The sequence below is a fragment of the Sus scrofa genome, chromosome 8 (assembly GCF_000003025.6).
Source record: "Sus scrofa isolate TJ Tabasco breed Duroc chromosome 8, Sscrofa11.1, whole genome shotgun sequence".
NCBI lineage: Eukaryota > Metazoa > Chordata > Mammalia > Artiodactyla > Suidae > Sus > Sus scrofa.
In genome coordinates, this window is record NC_010450.4 from 20,499,882 (window position 1) to 20,520,202 (window position 20,321).

Here is a 20,321-nt window from a genome sequence, read left to right on the forward strand (position 1 = left end):
ATTAGCTTCAGATGTATAGTCTATATAAATTTTGAAATTATTTGTTCTCATTCTGTGAAAAATGCCTTTGATATTTTGATAGAGATTGTGTTGAATCTGTAGATTGCCTTGGGTAGTATGGTCATTTTAACAATATTAATTTTGCCTAATTCATGAACATAGTATATTTTTTCCATCTGTGTTGCCTTCAATTTCTTTTATCAGTCTCTTATTGTTTTCTCCATACAAGTCTTTTACCTCCTTAAGTAGGTTTATTCTGAGATATTTTATTTTTTTGATGTGATAGTATGTAGGATTGTTTCCTTAATTTCTCTTTCTGATAGTTTGTGTGTTTAGAAGTGTAACAGATTAATGTATATTAAATTTGTATTGTGCAGCTTTTCCTAATTCATTGATGAGCTCTATTAATTTTCTGGTGGTGTCTTTAGGATTTTCTGTTTATCATATCATGTCATCTACAAACAGTGATGGTTTTACTTTCTTTCTAATTCAGTTTCCTTTTTTTTTTTTTCTTGTCTGATTGCTGTGGCTAGGACTTTTAATATTTTGTTGAATAAAAGTGGTGAGAGTGGACATCCTTGTCTTGTTTACTGTCTTAGAGAAAATGCTTTCAGCTTTTCACCATTGAATAATTGATGTTATCTATAGGTTTGTCATATATGGCCTTGATTATATTGAGGTATGTTCCATCTGTGCCTACTTTCTGGACAGTTTTTATCATAAATTCATACTGAATTTTTTCTGCATCTATTGCAATGATCCTTTGTTGTTTTAAAAAATTCCTCTGTTTGTTAATGTGGTGTATCACATTAATTAATTTGTGGATATTGAAAAATCCTTGTATCCCTGAAATAAGTCCCACTTGACTATGGCGTATAATCCTTTTAATGTATTGTTGGATTCCGTTTGCTAATACTTTGTTAAGGATTTTTGCATCTATGTTCATCAGTGATATTGGTCTGTAGTTTTCTTTTTTGTGTGATATCTTTGTGTGCCTTGGTTAGAAGGAACCTTTGAGAGCTGGTTGAATCCTTTTGTTTTATAGGAAATAGAAGCTACTAGTGTATATATCAAGAAGCTACTAGTATATATATCTGCACAACCCAGGATTCCTGTTTCCCAAGTCATTGGCTTTTCCTATTTTATTTTCCTTCAAATTAAATACTGGGTATTTGAAAGAAACTTTAAATTCTTTAAGCACATAGTTGAATGTATCATTCCCAAGAGGTTAGATAGAAAAGTACATGTGATATTAGAAAGAAAAAAGGAATTTTAAGACTTTAGTTTCTTAAGTTACCAGTAATTAAAACTTCTGTCAAAGTAGTTATTGATTTTTTTTTTCCACCAGATTTTAGACAAAGAGAGCCTTGTTATACTTTTCAGGGATTAAAATTCATGTAATACAGTAAGAAGTAAGGCTCTGTGTGGTTGCTGCATAACTTTGTACTTGAAATTCAGTTGAAATTTTACTTAAAAAAACATCATTTCGGTGTAATTTTAGTAAAATTTTTCCTTATGTTTAACATGAACACTTTCACACTGTGTTTATAAGAGGTAGTTCCTTCAGATCTAATTTGTCTACTTAATTCCTCTTCTCACTAAATATAGTCTGGAAGACAACGGTTTCCTTCAAATTTAAGTTGATATCGATAGTGGTAAGGGTTGTTACTATTAGAACTTTGAAGATGTAAGTTATTGTATTTGAGGAGTGTTAGCTCTGGGAGGGGGCTTCTTCCCCTCTCTCTCACTGCCGGCCTGTCCTGGAGATACCAGCCTGTGCCACTCTCTCTCCTCCATCATTGCCTCCTTGCCTCCCTCTCCTTCAGGAGGCACAGCACATATTTCAGTAGATAATCCTTATCTCCAGTTCCTGTTGTCAGCTCTCACTTAAGAATTTCCTCTTTCTTTCCTTTCTTATCCTTCCTTTCCCTGGAAGTTTATTCTTTGTGAAACGATGAGACACACAGGGACATATTAAAAGGGGGAGCCTAAGTTTGCTGAAGTCGTTTTGGAATGCCAAAGGCTTTTGTAGAAAATGTGTCCCATATTTGAAATGAATTAAAAAGCATTTTACTTAAGTCATTTTGATCACACTTGTATATTGTCTGAAGATTGTACCATTCAATGATAGATTTACTGATAGTTATTTTGCATGAAGTTTCTAGGAACTGAGGCTTTTTTATTTGCATACTAATTTCTATGAGGATTTAATAAGCATTTATGTACAATTAATTATATAATTTTGTTGATTTAAAGTTAAAGATCAACTTTAATGTGGCTTGTGACTTTTTTGCTCTGAAAACCAGAATGTTTTATTTAAATAAAACTCATTACATATATCCTCATCACAAGGTAGGGCTTATACCTGTCATAGAGAAAATTTCATTCTTTACATAATGAACGTTAGTTTCTTTCTAGGTTTTATGCATGTTGTTAGCTGCACAATAGTTCTACAAGTTTTCTAAAACTATGCATTGTTTTTCACTTATGTATTTCAGTGCTATTCATAAGAACTTATGAGGGTGAATATGTTATGCTAATTTTGCAGCTGGGGAAGCTAAGAACCAAAAATTGTAAGAGTTTGCTAAAGGTTATATGGTTTTAAGTAATGAAATTGAGATTAGAGCTCATGTCTGATCCCAGAATTGGTGGCAGTGTGCTTCTTTAGGGACTGATGGGTAGTTACTTGAGATTATAGTGGTTATGCATAAAAATGCTGTAAGAGTGGAGGATGGGAAGTATCTTAACTGTTAAGAATTCAGGAAGGCTTTATAGAGGAGGTTAATCACTGTGAAGTGATTATTTAGGGATCAGAATGTGCCTTGTATTTCATGCTGCAGAGATTGGACTTTATTCTTTATGGGGATTGGGAGGTACTGAAGGATTTCAGCAGAGGGTGGGAGGTGGTTGGGACATGATGGTCTTTGTGGTGGCTGTAAAAGGGCTACATTTGTCATGTAATGGTCCTAGGGAGACCATTAACCGGAGGCTGTGGGAGGAAGTGATGAGGTTCTCTCTGATGGCAGTGGTGGAGAGGTGGAGAGGAGGGAACTGAATTTGAGCGTTTAATAGTTTCAATATATAGATGTTCTCACTTACCCCTCTGTGTCAAAAATAGAGCTAAAAGTTTGTGTTTAGAAAACTGACCCGGTTCTGATCTTCAGGTAGATGATTTACAAAGAGCTTTGCTCTTAATTGATAAAGTGTAGCTGTGTTTAGATAGAAATCACGGATTTTAGTGATAAAGCTTTCTGTTTAGATGGAAGCTGAATTTATGCCTGGGTTATGGTGATAGTGTAAATGAGACTTTTCAGGATAGGATCTACACAGTCACATTTCAGGAAGCAGAACTAGCATTACTTACCAAGATCAGTCCTGTTTTATGAATGACTTCTTTCATTCCATTCTAGATCATTCTAAATCATTTCTTAGAAATTTCTGATTGAGTTCTGTAGACAGGAAGAATGCAGTAATTGTCAAGTCTTTTTGACAGCATGTCCTTATAGGCCAGATTCTATCCATTTGATGCCACCTTACATCTTGTCCTTTCCTCGTATCCTGAAATGGAAGGGACCTGGTGCAGTGCTCCAATCTGCCATGTGCTAGGTGGAGTTTTCTTGGATTGTCTTTAAGAAGAGTCTTCTTGTTGTTAATTGAGCTTAAAAAAGTTGATAATAATATGAGTTTAGTTTTTAGTATCTATTTACTCAGAAATTTAGTTTATATATCTAGATATATCTTTCTTTAAAATTATAAAATACAAAGCAAAGTGGTACATAGTTACTTTTATGCTTGATAATCAGTAAGATTTTTTTCTGATTGATGACATCTCTGTTTATTGGAAGCTGCATACCATAGTAGAATGAATGAGAGTTCCAGGAATTAGTAAAATTTGCCTTGTAAATATTTTTGTAATCTGCTCCATTTTATCTCACCTTACTAGCACAACCTTAGTTTAGACCTTGTGACTTGGGATGATAAAATACCTAGTCTCTCTGTCCTCAGTCTGTTGTCCTCAGATCCACACTCTGTAGCTAATATACTGTACAGAACACAGATATGACACCATCCCATCCATGTCTCCATGAGTCTCTTATTGCTAATGAGTTCCGCTAAATGCTTGAAGTTGTGGCATAACCAGAGTGGCTCCTTGAATATTTAATTTCCATGAAGTTTTGCTAGCTTGATAATTTTACGCACACATAGATACTTGATTTTTGCAGAATATTTTAATGCGTTTATTTTTTTATGCTTCAAGCACCATTTTACTTATTTACTTAATTACTTTTTTTTTTTGGTCTTTTTGCCTCCTCTAGGGCCACTCCTGCGGCACATAGAGCTTCCCAGGCTAGGGGTCCAATTGGAACTGTAGCCACTGGCTTATGCCAGAGCCACAGAAACACGGAATCCAAGCCGTGTCTGTGACCTACACCATAGCTCACAGCAACGCCAGATCCTTAACCCACTGAGTGAGGCCAGGGATCGAACCCGCAACCTCATGGTTCCTGGTGGGATTTGTTAACCACTGCACCATGACGGGAACTCCATTTATGATATTTATTAAAATACCTGATATGGGTAGATGTTAATTGAGACAGGGTATAAAAATTATGAAGAGATAGAAAATAGGGCATGTAACTGATAGTAAATAAGAAAGTAGTACAGATCTTCGTCTACCATCTTCGTAATTCTAAAGGCCAAATGTATTTGGGGCTTGGAAAGAGTGCTAAGAATAATAAAAGACATTTTGGATATTAATGTTTGGAGAAAAACAAGGAAGGTAGCGGATTCCTTCTGATTCTGTAATGATAATAGATGACAATGGAAAGTCAAACTCTTCACCACCCATTTGACTCTCTCTTCTGTTAGGAAAATGATTGAAAATGATAGATCCAAGTTATTTTGAGAGAATAGGATGAGAAGGGAACTAACTGTCCTCAGTGGCCAGGGTATTTTCATTCTAGGTTCTAAAAACAACTTTAATAATCCTGTTTTCATGCTACCTGAGCAATCTTGGAGACCAGGAATAGTATATGAAGGCTGACTTTTTTTTTTTTAACATTTTTTTGAGGTATTAGTTGACATATAATGAATAGTTTCTAAAGTGTACAGTTTGATACATGTTAGCATGTGTATACACTGTGACACCACTGCCAGAAATCAAGATAATGAACATAACCATCATCCCCCAAAGTTGCCTCATTCCCTTATGAGAACAGACCGAGAAAAATCAGTCAGTGAGGAAGAGAACAAGAACATTACATTGTCCTGGAAACTGAGTAAAGAAGAGAATGATCAGACGTGCTTACTGATAGGCTGAGTAACATGAGAAATGAGAATTGACCTTTGGATGTAGTAATGTAGAGGTCACTGGTGATTTTGACCAGGACAGTTTTGAGAGCACAAGCCTGATTGGAGTGTTTCAAAACATTTTTTTTTTCCATCTTTAATTAAAATTTTCTTAAAATTTTGTTATTTTTATTGAGGTGTATTTAATTTACAACGTTGTGTTTCTGGTCAAAACAATTTTTAAGTGTTACTTTCCATTTACAGTTATTATAAAATAATGGCTATGTTCTGTGTTATACAGTACATCCTTGAGCCTGTATTGCACCCAACAGTTTGTACCTCCCACTTTCCCACCCATAATGCTAATCCCTCTCCCCTGTAAGCACTAGTTTGTGAGTCTGCTTCTTTTCTGTTATATTCACTAGTTTGTTGTACTTTTTAGATTCCACATGTAAGTGTTGCTGCAAATGGCAAAATTTCCTTTTTTATGGCTGAGTAGTATTCCATTGTGTGTGGATGAATGGATATGCCACATCTTTATTCATCTATTGATGAGCACTTAGATTGCTATCTGTGTCTTGACAGTTGCAAATAATGCTGCTGTAAACACTGAGGTGCATATATCTTTTTGAATTATTCTTGTTATTTTTTTTTTTAAATCTGTTCCTAGGAGTGGAATTGCTGGGCTGTGCTCTAGTTTTGTTTTTAGTTTTTTGAGAAACCTCTATACTGTTTTCCATAGTGGCTGCACCAATTTGTATTCCCGCAAATAGTGTAGGAGGGCTCCCTTTTCTCCACACTCTTGCCAACTTTAATTATTTGTGTTCCTTTTGATGATAGTCCTTCTTATAGGTTTGAGGTGGTATCTCATGGTGGTTTGATTTACATTTCCTTGCTGATTAGGGATGCTGAGCATCTTTTCATGTGCCTTTTGGCCATCTGCATGCCTCCTTTGGAAAAAATGTCTATTCAATTCTTCTGCTCATTTTTTAATTTTTTTTTTTTTTTGTCTTTTGTCTTTTTAGGACCGCACCCGCAGCATATGGAGGTTCCCAGGCTAGGGGTCTAATTGGAGCTGTTGCTGCCAGCCTACACCACAGCCACAGCAACATGGGATCCGAGCTGCGTCTGTGACCCACAACACAGCTCATGGCAATGCCGGATCCTTAACCCACTGAGCAAGGCAAGGGGTCGAACCCACAACCTCATGGTTCCTAGTTGGATTTGTTTCCACTGTGCCATGACTGAACTCCGGGTTGTTGTTTGTTTGTTTGTTTTTTTGATGTTGAGTTATATGACCTATTTATGTATGTTGGGTATTAATCCTTTATTAATCATATCATTTGCAAATATTTGCTCCCCTTCAGTAGGTTGTCCTTTTGTTTTTCCAGTGGTTTTCTTTATTATGCAAAAGCTTTGAAGTTTAATTAAGACACACTTGTTTATTTTTGGTTTTGTTTCTTTTGCTTGAGGAGACAGATCCCAAGATTATTGCTGCGATTTATGTCAAAGAATGTTCCACCTATGTTTTCTTCTGGGAGTTTTATGTTTTCTTGTTTTCCATTTAGGCCTTTAATCCATTTTGAGTTTATTGTTGTATACAGTGTTAGAGAATATTCTAGTTTCATTCTTTTTCATGTAGCTGTCTAGTTTTCTTCGCACCCTTTATTGAATAAACTATCTTTTCTCCATTGTATACTCTTGCTTCTTTTGTTGTAGATTAAGGTAACCATAAGTGCATGGATTTATAGCTTAGCTCTCTATTCTGTTCCATTGATTTTCTGTGGGTCTGTTTTTGTGCTGGTTTTCATACTGTTTTGATAACCATAGCTTTGTAGTATAGTATGAAGTCAAGGAGCATAATTCTTCCTCTTAAGATATTTTGGTTGGAGTGTATTTTTGTAGAAAGAGGGAGGATATTTGAGATGGTATGTTATCAGTGTTTTCTAGGAGATTTTCTACAAAGAAGAGTAGTGGAGTGGAGTTGAAAGTATTTTGCCTTTTTTTTTTCTTTTTTTTTTAAGGATGGGAGAAGAGCATTATGATGCCAGTGATCCATTGAGAACAAAATATTAATGATGAATACCCGCAGTAGTAATACGGAGGGGCTCACTGGGACGAGATTTAATTCATGAGTATAGGAATTGGCATTATATAGAAACTTCGAGAGTTGCTGTCATGGCACGGCGGAAATGAATCCTACTAGGAACCATGAGGTTGCGGATTTGATTCTTGGTCTTGCTCAGTGGGTTAAGGATCCAGTGTTGCCATGAGCTGTGGTGTAGGTTGCAGACACGGCTCGGATCTGGTGTTGCTGTGGCTGTGGTGTAGGCCTGCAGCTACAGCTCCAGTTAGACTCCTAGCCTGGGAACCTCCATATGCTTCAAGCGTGGCCCTAAAAAGACCAAAAAGAAAAAAGAAAAAAAAGAAACTTGGGTCATTATGAGGCACAGTATGAGGTGTAGACACTGGGAGTTAGATCGATGGGTCGTGAGAGTTTATGGAACCTCTCTTCCAATTGCTTCATTAAAAAACTTTTCTTTTTTTCAGCAAAGCATAGGAAGCAAAGCCCTTGGTGTGGTGAATAAGGACGGAGTGTTGAGGGTTGAGGATCAGGAAGGTGTGAAATAGAGTGGGAGAGTGTTGAGATCTGGGAGTTAGAGCCTGATTGCATGGCAACATTAAGGATACAGTTGAGGTCTGTAGTTATGGATTTAAGGCATCACAATCAGCTGTGTTGAGATATATGGGTGTAGATGCACAGTAGGTGGAAAATAAGATCTTTATCAGGGTTATGGCTTTGCTAATAACTAAGGATGATGAAGTGAGAGAATGGCAAAAGAGTTGAGGGTGTTTGCAGGGGAGTGATGATAATGGGTGGCCGTGGGTTTGGCTATGAAAGGAGAGAGAAGACATCAAAGGTGAGGGATGTCATCCCTGTAAGAGATGGTGACTCCGAATAGGGCAGAATCTACGTTTTTTTTTTTTTTTTAAGTTTTATTGGAGTATAGTTAATTTACAAGTTGTGATCATTTCTGCTGTACAGCAGAGTGACCCAGTCATACCTGTACACATCGAAGGTAGTACCAACAGATTTCCTGGGGTTGGATTCGATGTGTGAGTGTCCTCAAGAATGACCTTGGAGTTTTTGACCTTTACCAGTTGGAAGAGTGGAGTCACTGTCAGCTGAAGTGCCTGGTACTTTATCACATTTGATGGTTTAGTTATGTGTTGTTGATTTGATTGTTCTGTAGATAAAGAGAAAGTTTTCTAGTGTAATTAAACCACTTTTTCTTTTTTTCTTTTTTTGGCCGTGGCATGCAGTCTAGTGTAATTAAAGCTAGGCAGATATAAATATAAACCTGCTTAGCCCGTGACCACTCATTGAATTTCTGCATTGAGTCGTTTATTCCGTACATACTTACTGAATGCTTATGTTTCAGGTGATGTTCCAGGTGATGGGACTACAGCAGCAAATATACTTTTTGGGTACTTTTAAATCTGTCTTTTTCTTTTGACAGGTTATGGGATATAGGGAAAAAGAAAGTTCTTTGGATTTGGGCAGACCTGGATTGAATTTCAATAAAATGACTAAAGCTTTTGTCTGGGTAAATTCCTTTACATATGAGAGTCTTGGCTTACGCATCATGAGAAGCAGTCTCAGGATTCCAAGTTGGGAGGGTTGTTGAGAGAAGTAGAATCAGTTAACCAAGCAAAGCACCTGGCATGTAAATTACCTGAGGAAGACTCTATTCCCTCTTTATCTCCTTTCTTTGTATTTCAGGGTCTATTTGGTTTGGGGATCAGCCAAAAGATATTTAGAGTTCAGTGTAATTAACAACTGGTGTCTTTGATATCTGGTAAGGTAATGGTAATGTAATATTGAGTAGACCGAGATTGCAGGAGACTTGGCATTGAATTCCTCCAGTGTTTATTAATTTCTATGGGTTCCTTACCTTTCTTAATAATAGTAAAAGGTGTCTATTGAGTGTTGTTATGGAGTTCCAAGTATGTGCCCCACACTGTTAGGTGTTTTATGTATAGATAGTTCACTTAATTCTAACAGCAACCTTGCAGATTTGCTGCTACTCCCATTCTGCAGATGAGGACATTCAGGCAAAGTTAAATAACTTTCCTTAGATTATATAGTAAGTGGCAGAATGAGAAAGAATTGAAAATTCTTTTTCCTTTACAGAATGAGAGCCTTTCTCACTTGTGAAATTTGGGATGCTGATTTTATTTTCTGTGATTGTAGTTAAGTTCTTATACTGAGAGACGTGAAACAATGTCTTGCTCTTGGACCAATGCCTAGTGGTAACAACATTCTCTTCATTTCCCAAGCATTGATGTATTTAGGATGCTTTTAATGGTCTTTGTTCTCTGTAGCTTATGTCTTGTTTATGGACTTTTCAAAAATTGTGGTAAAATATGCATAACATAAAATTTATCATTTAAACCATTTTTAAGTATATAATTCAGTGGCATTAAGGACATTCGTAATGTTCTGGGTGTAACTTTGAATTACCATATTCTTCCCTCCAAAATAAATAAAAATAAGCAAAGCTGTTCCACTACCCTGTGCATATAATGTTGCTCATCAAAATGTTAGAAACCAGGCATCAGTGAATTAGTGTATGCATGCACCTGTTTACTTTTTTTTTTTGGTACCTAGTCAACAGTATTTCCCCTGCATATGACAGTTACAACGATGTTATAAATAGATATAGTATTGCTTTCTAGGAGGGGTTATAGTATAAAACACAATGGAAAAAATTAAGCAGCTGTCAGTGAATACAGAGATAAATACAGCTGCATCAACGCTCCTTCTGCTCATTTATCTATATACATAGAAGGCACATATTGGTTAACCATGAATATTAAGTGTAGATATTTTTTGGATTGAGGAGCGTGTTGGTGATAAATGAATTGCATATGAAGATAGTTTTGAGGCAGAGACATCACCTTCTGTCTGCTGCCTTTAGAGAGGCTCTTTGAGAAGATTAGCAGGAGGAGCTTTTTGAAGTGGCAAGGACACTTTGTGTGGGTGGGACAATAGGTGGGAGTGAAATAATCAGAAGATGGTTAAGTTGAAAAATGTCCCTGGAAAGTGGGAGAGGACCTAAGTAACTGAATTTATATTAGTCTGTTCAGAACATTTGGAAGGTACAATTGACCATAGCAATTTTTAAGGGAAAATTTTAGCTAACAGGTCAGGGAGAAATTTTTTTTTTAACAAGTCAAATTAATTAATAAGTACTTTGTAAACAAAGTCAGTGATTCAGAGTTCCAAGAGGCAATCGTCAGTCAGAAGGGGTTTCAAAGTAAAGGCCCTTTATTTTCCCTTCAGTATAACACTTCAGCCATAATTTGATACATCAGCAGTGGCTTCTCACCCCTCTGTTGGTAAGATGTCTCTTTTAATGGTTGAACTTTTCAAAAGTTTGTGTTTAAACATTTGAGATTCTAGAGTCCTTCACCTGCATTTTTATAGCTCCTGGTACAGCTTTGTATATACCAGTTACAACTTTCCCTTTCTCACTTGTTGTTCTGGCATGTAATACACTTTCAGTAAATGTTAACATACTTTGAATCTCTGCCATAGGCTGGAAAATATAATAGGTAATGGTTTGAAACTACTCTCTTTAAAAAAGTATGTGGCATCCTTTATTATTTATTTACCAGACTTTTTGAGAAGCATCCATTAATCCTACTATATGCTAGGTGTTGGTTATATGCTAAGCATTAGTAAGACAGACTCTTCCTTAAAGAGGATATCAAAAAAGAAGACATTATTTGCTTTCCTTTTTGCGTTTGAATCAGATTGTTGGTTTAGGGAAAAATGATACTAAATAATTAGCCCTGAAGATTTTAGAGAAAATTTACTCTTAAAACTTTCAGATTGAAGTATTTGATTTTCTAAATGCTTGAACGATTAATGGAAGTACTAAGTACAAAAAAAAATTTATTTAAAATTTTTCTCTCAGTGGTAGTAATTAAGAAAATCCTAATCATGAGACTCGTGAATAGTTGCCAGGAGGCTGAGCCAAGTTCTTGGTGTTATATGATGCAGCACATTGTTAACAGGCTACCGTCGTTGGTTTGTGATTGAAAGTTGGCTGGCTCTCCTACTGGCTCTCCTACTTTGTTACTCTTTTCTCCATGAAATTTGCTGACCTTAAAGGTCTTATAGGAGGAAACTAGCTTTAACGATTGGATTTACTTTTTCAGCTTCATTTATTTTTTAAGCTCTTATTTTCTTAGATTTCTGAACTGTGTTCCCTGCTCATATCAATTGACTGGGGCAGCGGAATATAAAATGGGGCATAAATATTTATGCCTTCCATAAAGGCTTCATGGAATCACATCTGGTACATTTTGTAACTCTGTTGCTCCGTCTCACTCAGCCAAATAGAAGAGAAGTGTACCTTTGTTTTACCTTGACTTTTAGTTCTGAAATGACAGTCATATTTGTCTCCTTTCTCTCACTACATCCAGTTGTCACTTCAGTCTGACCTTTTCTTTTTATCCTCACTGCTGTGGTTATAGTTTATGTTCTGTTACTTCCTGCCTGGACTGTTGAAATGGGCATTCATTGGTAACAAGCATGTAAACTGAGACTCTAGTTTCTTCGCTAGATTAAAATAAAACTGCCTGTATGGAAGAACATTTTTTGAACTTGAAAGCACTACACAAAATGTAAGTTGTGATTTTGCTCTGTTACGTTAACCATCAAGTCATAGTTTACTTCAGAAATGATCAGTGGCTTCTTTTAGACTCTTCCTTCTTGGTTCATTGTGGTTCCAGGTCACCTTTCCAGATTCACTGATGGTCCCAGGTCATCTTTCCAGATTCACATCCTACTGCTCCTCCACCCATCGCTTGCGAGTGTTTTCTTCCTCCCTCTGGGGAGTACCCATGGCTAGCAGAGGACAGTTCTTTGTCTGTGGGACTGGCCTGTGCCTTGTAGTTATTACCATCCTTGGCCTCCCCACTCTTCCACCGAAGGCCAGTAGCAGCGGCTGGAGGAGAGGTGAGCAGGGCGGAGCACAGTAGCCCTTTCTATTGAGAGCCAGTCTGCTGGCCAGACTCGCTCTTGTGTGTCCCAGCGCTCATCTTAACTTCCTCTTTGGGGTTGTTCTTGTTTTCTCTTTTTTTAACCTCACTCATGAAAATCCAATTTCTCTTTACTTAAAACCACCCAAAATGCAGTTGCTTGCCTGTAAAAGTCAGTCAGGCATAATTATTTGTTAGGAGTAGTACTGTATGATAATAATATACATATTTTATATATATGATAGCACTTCATAAAACAAGCTGAGTCCTTGCCTTCATGAAGTTTTATCTTTGCTGCTGAGGGTAAGTGCCTTGAGGAAGACCATCTTAAATATTTTAAAGTTCTCCATTTTTAAATAATGTGTTATATATTTTGTTCATTAAATACTTAAACAGCAATATTTGACAGTGAGTAAATAGACTTTATACTTTAGGCTCTTGGAGGTCTCTGAATAGATTTAAATGAATGGAGGAAGGGTAATATGAGTGAATTTCTACTTACAACTTGGATTTAATTTTAGTACCATTAAGAGAGAGGTTTTACTGCCAGTTTCTACATCTTAGTTTCCTAATCAGCCAAGTAATTTCTTGAAAAGTTTTTCTCTTCCGAACATTGATACTGAAAACCAGTTAGGTAAGTAATCAAGTAAATACATTTTTTGAGCGCTTACTATGTGCAGACAGACACTGTTCTGGGCACTGGGGAAAGAGCGCGGTGATCAAAACAAAACCTCTGATCTCATGACTGCATTATCGTGGGGGCGTTGGCCCTTAAGAAAATAAATACATAACATGTGCCCTGCGATAAAGTGCTGTGAAGAAAAATACAGCCGATTGAAGAGGGGAAGGCTGTTTTAGGGAAATAAGATGATCTCTGAGGAGAAACATTTGTGTTGGAATGAAAGCACGCCCAAGCACAGCTTGGGAGATAGCTGTGCAGGCTGAGGAAACTGCGAGTGGGGCTTTCAGAGAGTAATTTAGTAATATTTCTTCCCCTTTATTGTTACTTTAGAATAATCTGTAGTTCCCTCCATAATCTGGCCCTTACTGATATTGTCAGTCTTTTCCCTTAATTACCCAGTCAAATGGCAGTAATAATGCCTATTTTATAGGCAAAGTAAAATGTGTAATGTATACTTTGTATATACAGTTATGTGCTATGTAATAGACACCCCATAATTGATATTTACTGTCATAATTATTTGTTAGTGTCATACCTATTAGCAGTTTATGGTCTTGCCTATACACGTCTTCCTAGATTACGCTTGCTTGTCTTTTAAGAATCAATGTAAATACCGCCTTCTCCTCAAATTGTTTTGTTGCCGTGCAAGACTTCTCTCTCAGTTTGGCTACCATTATATGTTTATTACATGTCTGTCACTACACCTGCCGTATTTAACCTTATTTGTTTTTACCCTTTATATCTTAGCTTCTAACCTGGTGCCTGGTGTTTATATATTTGATAGATTAAAAACTCAAATTCAGAAGCTTATTTTTTGGCTTCTAATATTTATATATGTTTAAACTTTCAACATATGGCTGTTACTGTGATAATCTACTTACTGTAAAGGTTCTTTCGAGGGGAGTGTGAATTAAAGTTATGTTATTATCAAAAGGAGAAATAATGTAAGAAGCGATAGGTCTGTATTCTAGATTATGACTGTCATCCATGCAGTGTCTAGTGATCCCCTTCTGTGGGACACATACATGCTTCTTGGTGCTCTCAGCCACTCAGCTAGGTTCTGGCAGTATCTACAATAGCAAATCCTTTATGCTTCTCTCACACTGGCAACATGGATGCATTCATGTTCATCACACCAGACGCTCAAACATAAATTGGAGTTTGGGAAGACTGATGTGAATCCCAGCTCTGTCATTTCTAGGGGTGTGATTTTAACCAAGTTACTCATAAGTCTCATTTTCTTATCTGCAAAATGGAGGTAATATGTGCCCCACACAGGGATTACAGTATGTACATAAAATGGCATTGTCTTCTGGAATGGATTAGATGTTCTTACTAGGTGAAATCATTTTAATTCATTAACTCTGTTTCTGCAGAATCTGAGTGTTTGGCTTTGAGTAGAGGAAAACAGGTAGAATTTAATGGTGTTAATTGCTGACTTTGGTTAAGTCTTCATTTCAGCTGATTCTTTTTTTTTTTTTTCCTCAGTAGAATGTGCTCGTCTTGATGGAGAAAAGAGAAAGGAATGCTCAAAGTAATAATGCTAAAAAGATGTGTCATACCGTGTAGCATTTAACACAAGGTGAGGGCACTGAGGAGAGGAAATTTGTCTTAGTTGGGTGTTCTGCACCAAGCAGAGGGCCTGGCATGCGACAGGCCCTCCGTATGTTTAAATGAACAAGTCAGAAACAAGTTCCGGCTGTGGAGTACATGATGTGCACTGGTGCATCTTGGGTGGCTAAGCCAGATGTCTCTAAGATGTTACAAAAGGGGGCCGATTTTGGTATTTTAGCAGTTATCTTTGAAACCATTATACCTGATTCATTATATGCATAGATCTTATATAACAGTTTGTATGACTGTTAACTGTCAACTACTTCGAGTTAAAATGATCACTTGTGCTGAATTAACCTAGAAGGGAAATAACTGAGAAAAAAATCGGAAAGACCTCAGAACAGGGAATCGAGTTCAGAATTCACACCTCTTCTAAGTTAGATTTGCAGGCCTTAAGTCACTGTTCCAAAAGGAAGTACAATTTTATGTGGTATCACTCCTGCCGTCCCCTCAACTTCTGTCTTTCTTTCCTTCTGCTGCTCCACCTTGGCAGAACACCAAACCTTAGCGCAGTCCTCATCGTTTACCTCCTTGGTTCTTGGGGTGTGGACCTGTGAGTGGTATCAGAATTCTGAAAGAAGTGCCTGACAGCTGTGCCTCCCGGTCTTACCTCCATCCTATTTTCCACGGTCACCAGAATTACCAGAATAACGCACCTGATTGTGTGAACCTTGAAATCCCTTATGGGCTTCACATAGTTTTCAGGATGAAAAATCCAAATTTCTTAGTATGGAAAATGACTTTCAGAGATCTGACCCCCTTCTTACCAATCTCACATCTGATCTCTTGTTTTTTCCCCACAGATTGTCTGTATTCTAGACATACTAGCCAGTTGTATTTCTCTGGGTGTTTCATGTCTTTTTCATGCGCTGAACATGGGCGTGCTTTTCTCTCCTTTCCAGGATCATCAACTACAGATCCTTTAAAACTCTCCAAGTTTACCTCTAGAAAATGTCTTTTCTTTCCTAATGTGGATGAGGTGCCCTTTATTCATGCTTTCATAACACCTCACAATTAACGTTCTCAATGGTACCAAACCCTGTAACGTGCCTTCTTCCTCCCTAGACTGTGAACTTTTTCGAATACAGGATGCTCTTATTGTCTCTGTAATTTCTTTTTTCTTTTCTTTTTTGTCTTTTCTAGGGCTGCACCCGCAGCATATGGAGGTTCCCAGCTAGGGGTCCAATCGGAGCTGTGGCCACCAGCCTACACCACAGCCACAGCAATGCCAGATCCGAGCCGCGTCTGCAACCTACACCACAGCTCACGGTAATGCCAGATCCTTAACCCACTGAGCAAGGCCAGGGGTCGAACCCACAACCTTATGGTTCCTAGTCAGATCCGTTAACCACTGAGCCACGACGGGAACTCCCTACCTCTTTAATTTCTAGTGCCGGTCGCTGGTTTGCACAGTACAGAAGCCTAGAACTTTTGAGTTTCTGTGTATTATAAGCACGTGAAAAATGGAAGAACATCGTCCCTGCCCTGTTCATAAGCTTAGTTGTATAGACAAAATACCACTGAACAATTAGAGGTTAATTAAAAGTACAACATTAAAGAATGATTTGAGAATAAAGATGTAGTTGCAAATTTCAAATCCCTTGGCAATTCACTATCTTTTCTTTGTTTTTCCTTAGTAATTACCACTACTGTCATGCACTGCCTTTTATCTATTTATCTTGTTGTGCTCCTCCCCCCACTAGAATGTAAGTTTTATGAGGAATTTTTATCTCTTTTGTTCACTGTGGTATTGTCAATGCCTGACACATGGTAGGTGCTCAGTAGATATTTGTTCAGCAGGTAGAATGGTGTTCAGAAAAAGAAAGTGCTCACGGGAAGTTATGAAATACTTCATGGAGTAAGTTATGAAATACTTCAAGGAGTAGTTACATCCCAAAGTAGACCCTGAAAATTAATGTTTTATTAAATACAATAAAATTACAATTTTGTTTTTATGAGGTTTTTTTTTTTTTTTTTTTTTTCTTCAGACCGTAATGTTCTCCCTAGTTTTCTCTGAAAGCTTTATAAGGTTTCTCTGGTCCTCCCTGTTGACTTCTCGCTTAGAGAGTTTGACAACAAAGCCTGTTTAATCAGAGTGAGTGATGCTGGCCCTTTCCTTATGTACTGGTTGTAATAACTCACTTATATGTTTATTAACCAAATAAAGTATATGTAAAAAGTAGATCACTGGAGATAATAACACAGTGTATAAAGATCTTTACACCACATGTTGTGATGCCTCGGAGCTTGTATTTTACTTTGCATCCATTCAAAATCCCTCGTAGGCATACGAGGATTCTGAATGTTTTGTGAATTAGGGATCATAATGGATCATTATGCCTGTAAGTTTTTAGATCTTAGCAGATCTTGACCAGAGTTTTAAATATTGATGGCATTTTAAAAGGCATTATTTTAGTGACCTGGTAGAATAGAAGTCAGTTCCTGGATTTTGTCAGTCCACCAGTCAGCCAGATTGGGTGTGAATGAAGTTTTGGCAGTACTTTTCCATCTTGGTATATAGGCTGTTAACTCGCTGAGTCAGCAGGAGGTAATTTTTATTAATTGCATTTTAAGCCATGAAAATCCCCACAATCTCTAAATCGTTTTTGACAACCTGAAAGTGAGGATTCATTCGTTTTCCATAGGAAGAGGTTTAGCCAATAAATGTATGTTAAGGAACACATGAAGAACAAGATTTTTAAAAATTCATTTTTCCTTGTTGAAGCTAAGAAGTTATGTATTTTAAAAAGTCATATATTGGACTCTTGGATTCTGTTAGAAAAATGGTAAAAAAAATTTCTAAGGATCATGTGAATATTCTACATTTCTTATTCTTTGTAATGCTTCCCTTGGCCCTACATTTTAATTAAACTGGATTATACACAAATAGTTCCTTGTACTCTGTGATTTTTAGTTGTTTTTTTTGTTTGTTTTTTTGGTTTTTTGGTTGTTGTAAAGGAGGGAGTTGACCTGGCTTTTTTTGGGGGGGGGAATAATTTATAATGAGTTAGATAAGAGGAGAATGGTTAAAGAAGGTAGAAGAATATAGGACAACCTGAATTTAGTACTGGTTGTAGTTGACTAAAATCAACTAAATTGAATTATTTTAGTCACTGTGTTCACATGTCATACTTTTGATGTGGAAAATACTCTGGTAGACTTCTTAAAGCCTCTTAGTTTGATTTAGTCTGAAATTTAATTTGTTGATTTTGTTTTAAATTATGTTCTCTTAACTATACCTTGTGTTTGGGGATGGCAAGTTAGTAATGGCCCTTTGTTCTATTTCAGATCCCTGCTTGTCACTGAGTCCACCATGCTTCACAGAAGAAGATAGATTCAGTCTGGAAGCTCTTCAAACAATACATAAACAAATGGATGATGACAAAGACGGTGGAATTGAAGTAGATGAAAGTGATGAAGTAGGTGGAAACACTTTTTCCCTGGTATTCTTTTAAAACAGAATGACTGAATTTTTCATCTTAATTTTCCCATTATTCCTCATATGACTAAATGCCTTCATCTTCAGCATCTTTAGTTTTTCTCTTAATGTTTTAATTTTACCCTTTGTATTTACATCTTTTTTCTTTTTTTTAAACACTTGTACAAGTTTTCCAGTTTTATAAGAATCCTCAGGCTCATGTACTTGGGTTTCTCAAACATATATCCTGTTTGACTCTGTCAGTTATCTGTTGCTGCTTTACAGATCACAAAATTTAGTGGCCTAAAATGACAGCAGTTTGTTATTCTCCTGATTCTCTGGGTTGCCTGGGCTTTGCTGGGCACTTTTTCTCTGCTCTGAGGTCACCGTGGCATTTGCAATTTAGTTGCGAGCCCTGTTGGGCTGAAATATCTTAGATGACCTGCTTTCCTTTAGAGTCTCTGTCCATTTGGCCTCTCATCATTCAGGAGCCTCGCTCAAGCTTCCTTACAGCATGGCAGCTGGCTTCCAGTGGCTGTGTTCCAAGAAAACAAGTTTCCAAGTTTCCATGTGAAAGTGCTTATCATGCCCCTGCTTGCCGTGCCCGTTAATATCAAATTGGCTTAAAGCAAGTAATTTGACTGAGCTCAGTGTACGTGGGAGAGAATTATACAAGGGTATGGATATTTGGAGATGTGGTTTATTGGGAGGGGGTTTATTATCACTATGTAATAATCTACTGTACCCACTGTACAAATAAATAATGCTTTATTTCTCTTACATGACCCCAGTCTGGTGTCTCTTTTAGTTTTCTTCACAGATGTTGTTTTCTTTATTTGACTATAGTCTCATGCTAACCAAATTCCCTGGTCATTTTTCCAGTGTCTTCAACTTCTTTATTGTATTTGTCACCGTTGAGATGCTTCTCCTTTAGTGTATATAATACTGAATGACAATGACATTATTTTTTCCATTATTATCCAGTGTTGAATAACCGTGACATCCTCTCATCACATTGTTTTTTTTTTTTTTTGCCTTTTGTCTTTTTAGGGCCACACCCCTGGCATATGGAGGTTCCCGGGCTAGGGGTTTAATTGGAGCTGTAGCCACCTGCCCACACCACAGCTCACGGCAACACTGGATCCTCAGCCCACTGAGTGAGGCCAGGGATTGAACCCACAACCTCAGGTTCCTAGTCAGACGCGTTTCTGCTGCGCCACGATGGGAACTCCCTCATCACATTGTTTTCTAATGGTAATATTCTCTAAAAACCAATTTTTGATCTGCTGTATAAAACCTTTATCTTGAGAATGCTCATCCTCTTTTAGGTTCCTCCTGCTTCTTCCATCTCTAAGCCAGTCCAGTTTCTGACCTACATGTATTGCTTCCTCACATCTTTTGAGGACTCTTACTTTTGTTTTCAATTTAGTTTATCTAAGACAAAATCCCAGATCTTCTCTTTGAAATCCCTCTCTGTTCAGTGGTACTGGCGGACCTACTGCTCAGTTTTTACTCTTCCAAGTCAGGAGTTGGTAGACTTTTTCTGTAAAGGGCCAGGTTATGGGTTGAAATATGTTCTTCCCCAAAACTCATTTTGAAGTCCTAACCCCTAGTACCTCAGACTATGACTTTATTTGGAAACTGGGTTATTTTAGACACAGTTTTTTTTTTTTTTTTTTTTTTTTTTTTTTTTTTTTTTTTTTTTTTTTTTTTGCTGTTTCTTTGCCCTCCCGCAGCATATGGAGGTTCCCAGGCTAGGGGTTGAATCGGAGCTGTAGCCACCGGCCTACGCCAGCGCCAGAGCAACGCGGGATCTGAGCCACGTCTGCAACCTACACCACACAGCTCACAGCAACTCCAGGTTGTTAACCCACTGAGCAAGGGCAGGGACCGAACCCGCAACCTCATGGTTCCTAGTCGGATTCGTTAACCACTGCGCCACGAACCGGGAACTTTAGACGCAGTTTTTTAAGATGAGCGTTTTATTGGCATAGCATGGGCCCTGTTCCAGTGTGACTGGTGCCCTTGTCAGTGAGGAGAACACCGTGCGGGGAGACAGACACACGGGAGAAGATGGTCATGTGGCAGTGGAGGCAGAGATTGGAATTATGCAGATACCAGTCATGGAATGACAGGATTTTTGTGACTCCGGAAGCTAAGAGAAAGGCATGTAACAGGTTCTCCCCTAGAGCCTTTGATAGAGGATGGCCCTGCTGACACTGGATTTCAGACTACTTACAGACTCCAGAACTGTGAAAGTAAATT

General features: G+C 37.5%; 1 protein-coding gene across 1 annotated transcript in view; it reads left to right on the forward strand.

Annotated features, from left to right (window-relative positions):
• Window positions 1-20,321, forward strand: part of STIM2 (stromal interaction molecule 2) — a 152,941-nt gene that overhangs the window by 43,539 nt on the left and 89,081 nt on the right. The window contains 1 exon segment of the mRNA XM_003128897.6: window positions 17,927-18,057. Within this exon segment, the coding sequence (XP_003128945.5) occupies window positions 17,927-18,057 (131 nt within the window).